General features: G+C 68.3%; 1 protein-coding gene across 1 annotated transcript; it reads left to right on the forward strand.

The window, feature by feature from the left end:
- The first annotated feature begins 2,400 nt into the window (after positions 1–2,400).
- Positions 2,401–6,059, forward strand: LOC118607767 (uncharacterized protein CXorf49 homolog). The gene is made up of 6 exons (XM_036226576.1): positions 2,401–3,813; positions 4,374–4,536; positions 4,864–4,943; positions 5,153–5,198; positions 5,793–5,834; positions 5,936–6,059. Exons 1-5 carry the CDS (start codon positions 2,401–2,403, stop codon positions 5,831–5,833), a joined length of 1,743 nt encoding a protein of 580 aa, XP_036082469.1. The 3' UTR covers position 5,834; positions 5,936–6,059.
- Positions 6,060–6,410: the final 351 nt, after the last annotated feature.

Here is a 6,410-nt window from a genome sequence, read left to right on the forward strand (position 1 = left end):
ACCCCCACAGGGCCACGGGGTTGTGGGGTAAGAGCTACCTTGGTGGGGAAGGCCCAGTGAACCCTCTGGTACGAGCCCCACCCCGGGCCAAGACGGTGAGTCAAAAGCAATACCGATGCTGGTGAGCATGGCTGGGAGGGGGTGGCAGTGGCGGTGGCAAAGACTAGCGACATTATTGGGGACCTATAAATGCAGGGGAGGAGGAGGCAGGTGAATCTGGGTGTGAAGAGAGTAGAGAATGTGTGAAGAATTCCAGGGTTCTCTTCAAGGGGGCTGGGGGGGGGGAATGGCCAGAGGGATGCCAGAGGCTTCCACTGGATGGATGGCTAATGGTTCCTGGGACGGGGTTGGGTACAGGAGATTTTGCGCTGTGCTTCCGTTGTTCGTTTTAGCAAGTCTGAATTGGCATACCGTGTCTTTCAAAGGCACTGGGAGAAGTGGGAGATGGCCAGTTCCGCACACAAGCAGGGATGTGGGGGGCATGCATGAGGAGGGCCGCGGAAGATTCAGAGTGCGCCCAATGTCCGCGCTCGGTCACCTTCTCCAGCAGACCGGGAGGAACTGGATCTTTGAGAATCGGCAGGCAAGAGTTGTTCAGACACCACAGGCCTCCCCTGGAGCTCAGCCAGGGTGGGATGCCGGAGGGAGAGGCGAGGGCAAGACAGAATGGTATGGACGGTGAAGAGAGGAGGAAGGCACGGCAGGAACAGAGGGCTGCAGTAGGCATGGGTGGCAGGCAAGAGACACGGTCACCCTCGCGGGCCTTATGGAAACCAAAGGAGGACGGGTCTCCAGATGTCAGGACCGCTCAGCGCAGGGAATCCTGGAACCAGTAGTTGCAGGTAAATGGGCGAGATCGCTGGCGCCCTATCGCCACCGCGGCCACCGCCGCTGGTAGGCATTAGCCGGGAGACCTTCAAGACCTTTAAAACACGTCTGGACGCACAGCTATCTATACCTATTCGAGATGTCCTGCTGCGTTTGAACTTACAAATGTGTAACTTGCTGTAACTTGCTATATGCAGTCAGAGGGATGCTGTTGGAATCTGTGACCGCGGCCCCACGCGTCCCTCGCGACTGCCGCATTTCAACCTACTGGTCGCAAAGGCCTCGTTGCGTCCATCCTTTCCGCCCTGACGGGCATTGGGACTGTCTCCCGTCGCCCACATCCTTGTGCCTGTGTCCCGATACACTACACGGACCGGCGTGTCTCCGGAAGGTGTACCCGGCGCTAGCCGGGTCATTGGGTGAATGGGAGCTTTTCCACTTTTAAGATTTTCCGCTCAAAGCAAGGCATCTGGAGCGGAGCTGCCCGCTTTGCATCCTGCCGCTCATCGCGACGAGCCAGTGGAACTTGGGCCAGTGGGTGAATCTCTGGGTGCCGGTGCCCTCCCCTGCAAGAGGGCTGTGATACCGGGCACTTCGATCATGCGACGGTGGGGGGATGTGCTTCTGTGTATCCACGGCGCTCAGGAGAGCGCCAGGCACCGAGTCGTGTACGTTTCTTCCCATGGAGTCGGCCGAATCGGCCTCCCACATGGGCGCTCTGTGCCGCAGCCATGCCACGCACACACACCGCCTCCCGACCCCGCCCCCACAGCCGGCACCATTCCCTCCAGCAGAGGGCGAGGCACAAGTTCGCTCTAAACGCCCTCCCCTCCCCTCCCCTGGGACTGTTAAGTCTTTGCCTGTTGCCAAGCGGGCGTATGAAAAATGCTTGGCTCCTGCTTTCAGTTCACGTCCCGGGAACCACGACCGTGAAGCGTGCGCGCCGGGCATCGGGGTTCCCGCGCCTTTGAATGGACTCGGTGGGGCCGGGGCTGAGCGAGCGGCGTCAACCGCGGCCTGTCCGCCCACGCCCTCCGCCGGTCACGCTCCCCGGGCCCCTTGGATCGCCCGCCGTGACGGTCCTAGTCGGGGTGCGACAGCGACCGCGCAACCCGTAAACACGACCGCGTTTGCTCTAGGGCCCTTCACGACCATCGACTGCGGGGCTCCCGCGCCCTCTTCCCCAGTGGCTTTGGGGGCGTTGGGGTGGGAGGTGGCCAGTCTCGCGCCGGAATGGAAGCCGGCGGGTCCTTTGTGCGCCGGGTGCTTCCCCTCCGTCCAGACCGCTCATCCCCACCAGGCCGCCTCCAAATGGCTGCAGTCCCCACCCCGCCCCGCCTCGAAGATGGGAAACGGGGGCCGAGTGCGGCGACACTGGTCGCAACGCGGGTCCCGGGCCGACAGAGGCAGGACAGGAAGTGAAGGGCGCAGAGCCCCGACGACGAACCACCGACCCCCGGGCACACTGCGCCCCGCCGCCGCGCGCTTCCGGGACCAGCGGCCTACCAGCCGATTGGCTGGGGCCTGGGGGCGGGCCCCCGAGGGGCGCGCCGGTTGGCGGGCTGCGGGCCAATGAGGAGGCCGCGGCGCGGGCGCCGAGGGCGCGCGCGAAGCCCAAGCCGCGCGGTGTTTGAGGCGAGCTCGTGCGACACCTGCGGTGACCGTGCGCGCCGTCAGAAGGCGCCCGCGTTCCCGTCGCGCGCGGCCGCCCGCTTCCTGCGCCGCCGTGCCCAGGGCGACCGTCGCCCCGGAAGAGCCGCGATGAGCGCCTCCGACGAGGGGTCCGTGTGGGGAGCCGCGCTGAAACCCGAGGGGGCGGCGCCGGCAGACGGCGCGCCGGGCCGCCCCCGATTCCCGTGGAGTGTCGCAGTAGGCCGCGATCGGGGGGCGCCGCGCAGCAGCGAGGGCGAGGGCGCGTTCCCAGACGCCGAGGCCTTCGAGTCTGAGTGGGACCGGATGGAGACGGGCGGGCGGGTGCTCCGCGGCCGCGAAGGCCGGCCGGGCTCCCCGGCCGACGCCGAGGGCCCCACCCTCGGCTACCTGGCCGACGAGGCCACGACGGCGCTGCTGCAGCAGCTGACCGACCGCGAAGCCCTGCGCGTGCGCAGACACCCCTCCCCGGAGAGCCTGGCCACGCGAGTGTCCTCCCTCTGGGTGGACGTGGAGGCAGGCGCGGCGGGCAGAGGCGTGCCGGCCCCGTCCTGGGCGGGGGCGCAGCTGGCGGCCGCCGCCCCGCTCCACCCCTGGCCGCCCCGGGGAGGCCGCGCCTGGGGCTACGCGAAGAGGAGCGCCATGGGCAGGTCGGCGCGCACGGTGAGGCGCCCGCGGGCCCCCGGCGCAGGCCCGATCCGCCGGCCTTCCGACTCCTCCGACTCCTCCGACGAGGTCGCGGAGATGCAGCTGATGAGGGTGCGCATTTGCCGCCGAGAGGCGGGCCGGGCCCGAGGCAGCAGCCCCGAGGCTCCCGGGGACGCAGGCAGACAGCCGTGCTTGCCCCAGGCGCCAGGCCCTTCCCCGGCCTCCGCCGCCGCCCGGGGGCTCGGTTCGCGCGCCGAAAGGCAGGCGGCGGGAGAGCTGGACGCCTCCCCCGAGAAAGTGCCAAGTGCCGTCTGGGGCAAGGCAGGGGGCAGGCCCAGCTACGCGGGCGCCGCGGGCGTCCCGCCCAGGGCCGCCGCGAGGAGGAAGGCGGCGCAGGAGAAGAAACCGGCCGGGGGCGCCACCAGAGTCGCCGTGGGGAGAAGCTTGCCTTCCTGGGGCCAGAGAGCGTCGGCCGCGCCCCCGGAGCCCGCCACCTTCCCCCCCATCGCCGGCGTGCGGCTGCTCAGCAGGGACCAGAAGCACCTGCCGGCCCCCCCGCCGTGGAGCGCCAGGCAGATCAAGCCGTCGGGCGCTGGCCGGAGGCCTGCGGCCTGCAGGGCCCGCGAGTCCGTGCCGGCGGCCGGGCAAGTTGAGGACCCGAGGAGAGAGCCGGCCGCCCAGGGCCAAGTGAGTACCGGGCGGCGGCCGTGCTCTCTGCCCACCCTCGCCCTGACCCAGCAGGCACTGCTTTGCCCCCGCGCCGCCCCTGCCCGTCCCTCGGGCAGGGCTCGTCCTGGGGGTCCCCTTTGCCCGTATCACTAGGAGGCCAGAGCAGGGTGCCCCTGGCGGTGCCATGCCTGAAGAGAGCCAGCACTTGGGGCGTGCGGGCCCCATTTTCCCCGCCGGGCCCATTTCCCACCTCCTCCAGCAGACAGGGCCCGGCTGGAAGCGAGGGCGGTGGCGGCCCGTGGGCATGGCGGCAGGGCTTCAAAATGTGGGCCGCCAGCATCGGGAGTGCAGAGCAGCGGCCTTCCTGATGCCCGCTTCCTGGCAGCACCCCAGTCCTCCTCTGCACCGGGCCCGGTGGCTGACCGCAGGAGAAAGAGGGGACGACGCAGCGGCCTCCGCCTGCCCTCCCGCTTCCCGGCCTCGCCGCAGCCCCTGTGCGCACACGGGTGCACACGGCCGCGTGCGCGCATCCCGCGGGCACGTCCGTGAGAAAGTTTTCGTTTTGATCTCCAACACAGGAGCCAGGGCCGTCCTGCCAGTGCCTGCACCATGGAGAGCGTGGGGAGCGTGGGGAAAGCAGCGGTGGCGACTTCAGCGCCACAGCCCCCCAAACTCCAGGCCGCGCTGGGCCCAGGGCCGTGAGCCAGGTGGACTGCCTGCCCAGGGGGCCTGCCCCCTCCAGTGAGTCCTGGGGGTTTCCTGGGAATGGCGGGGGGAGGGGCCCGGGAGGGAGGCCTCTGGCTCTAGCTGGGGCCTAGGCTATGGGGGGCGGGTTAAGGGGGGTGAGCCCACTGCCTCTCGCCTCTCCACTGCCCACATAGCTTTTCCCACAGGAAGCGGCCTGTCCACAGGGCTGGCCTCAGGCCGCCTCCTCCTCTGCGTGGGGCTTGTGTGCAGGGGCGGCTTGCTGCCAGCAGAGGGGGGTGCCGCCTCACGTCTGGCCCTGCTAAGGCCCTGCCACCTCCCCCGGAGCTCTGTGAGGCTGCATGTGTGTTCCTTTGCTCTCAGGTGACCAGGAGCCAGTTGGCCATCCCCAAAGCCTGGAAAGGGAGCAGCAGCCACCTCCTGGAGCACCGGGTTGTCCCAGGGTAAGTCTGCTTCGTCTGGTTCCTCGAAACACAGGCCCCAACTGGCCCATGGGACCCGTGTTGGGGTTAACATTGCACATGCGCCCTCCGTTGCGCACCCCCTTTCCCGGGAGGAGCCCGAGCCCGTCTAGCCCGGGGGTGAGGGCTTGTGCAGGGGAGAGGAGGCCCGGGCATGCTAATCCTTTTTCCTCCGGTGTCTGCTGGCCTAGTGCCTCGAGCTACAGAGAGAAGTAGACGACCTTAAAGAGCAGCTCGGTATGAGGAACCTGGGACGGGGTTGGGACGGGCCCCGGGGGCCTGGTGCTGGGGTGCGGCATGCTGCAGGTGCGGGTGGCCTCGCAGGGACCGATGTCCCCCTGCGGCGGGGAACCAAGCATGCCCGGGCCTGGGCCTGAGCCCGGGCCGCAGGGCATGATCAGCGAGGGTGCGTGGAAAGGGCAACGTGTTCTCTGAGGCACAAGCGCACTTTGCCCTGGAGAACAGGCCCTGGAGATGTCCTGCTCTCGGGACCTTTAAGGACACCACGGTTTAGTTCCCTTTAGCTGCTGCTTGCTCTGGCTTCCACGGGCCGTGTGTGTGTGCGTGTGCGCGTGTGTGTTTACGTGCCGAGTCCCGAATGCCTGTGACGTGCCCCGAAGCCTGAGAACTAGGTCTGTCCCGTTGGGATGGCCTTGCCACGTTGAAGTCAGGTGGTGGGCGAGTGAGTCGGACCCAGGGCTCCTTGTGTGGGGCCGGAGGGGTTTCCGGTGGCCGGCCTCGCGGAGGTCGCCCACGGGGACGGCGGCGGTGGGGGTGGCGGGCTTCTCCGTGCCTGAGCCCGCAGGGCCTGCCTCTGCCTCTCTGTTTCAGCAGCCATGCAGTCCCTCGTAGGCAAGTTGGAGGGACTCTGAAGTGAGTGTCACGCACAGCACAGCCCTCTGCACGGGTGGGCCGTGGGAGTGCGTGGGCCCGCCCCGCGGGGGGCTCGTCCCTGACTCTGCTCTGTTTGGCAGGATGAACCCAGCACCTTCGGACCAGCGGGGCAGCTGTGAACGCTGGGAGCCCCGAGCCCCGCCCGCGGGTCACCTCCTGTTCTGCCTCCGCCCGGCCTTCCTCGCCCCTCTTGCCTCCGCCCCAGCTCTGTCCACAGTCGTTTTCAATTAAAGTTTCTCTCTTAGCCTGTGGTCTCTCCTGGAGGATGTGCGGGGAAGAGGGAACGGGGTGGGGTGGGGCCGGGAGCTGCCCCAGTTCGGGCCCTTTCCGAAGTCGGAGTCTCTGGCTCTCCGTGGGCCTCCTCCCTGCGGGCGTCTGGACCAGCCTCTGGCCTCCTCCCTGCGGCCAGGCCACCAGACGTCCCGGGCCTAGGTTCCGCATGCCTGGGTCTGGCCCCGTGGACCTCTCCTCCCTTTCCCCTGCGGGTCATCTCGGTGTTCAGTCCCGATTCCCTGCGTTGTGGGGTGTCTCGCGGTTGCCACCCTCGCCCAGTTT

The sequence above is a fragment of the Rousettus aegyptiacus genome, unplaced genomic scaffold, assembly GCF_014176215.1.
Source record: "Rousettus aegyptiacus isolate mRouAeg1 unplaced genomic scaffold, mRouAeg1.p scaffold_m13_p_9, whole genome shotgun sequence".
NCBI classification, from domain to species: Eukaryota; Metazoa; Chordata; class Mammalia; order Chiroptera; family Pteropodidae; genus Rousettus; species Rousettus aegyptiacus.

Coding starts and splice junctions, on each gene's coding strand:
- LOC118607767 (XM_036226576.1), top strand. CDS start 2,401: ATGAGGAGGCCGCGGCGCGGGCGCCGAGGGCGCGCGCGAAGCCCAAGC. Junction 4,537..4,863: donor CAGGGGGCCTGCCCCCTCCA/GTGAGTCCTGGG, acceptor CTTTGCTCTCAG/GTGACCAGGAGCCAGTTGGC. Junction 4,944..5,152: donor GAGCACCGGGTTGTCCCAGG/GTAAGTCTGCTT, acceptor CTGCTGGCCTAG/TGCCTCGAGCTACAGAGAGA.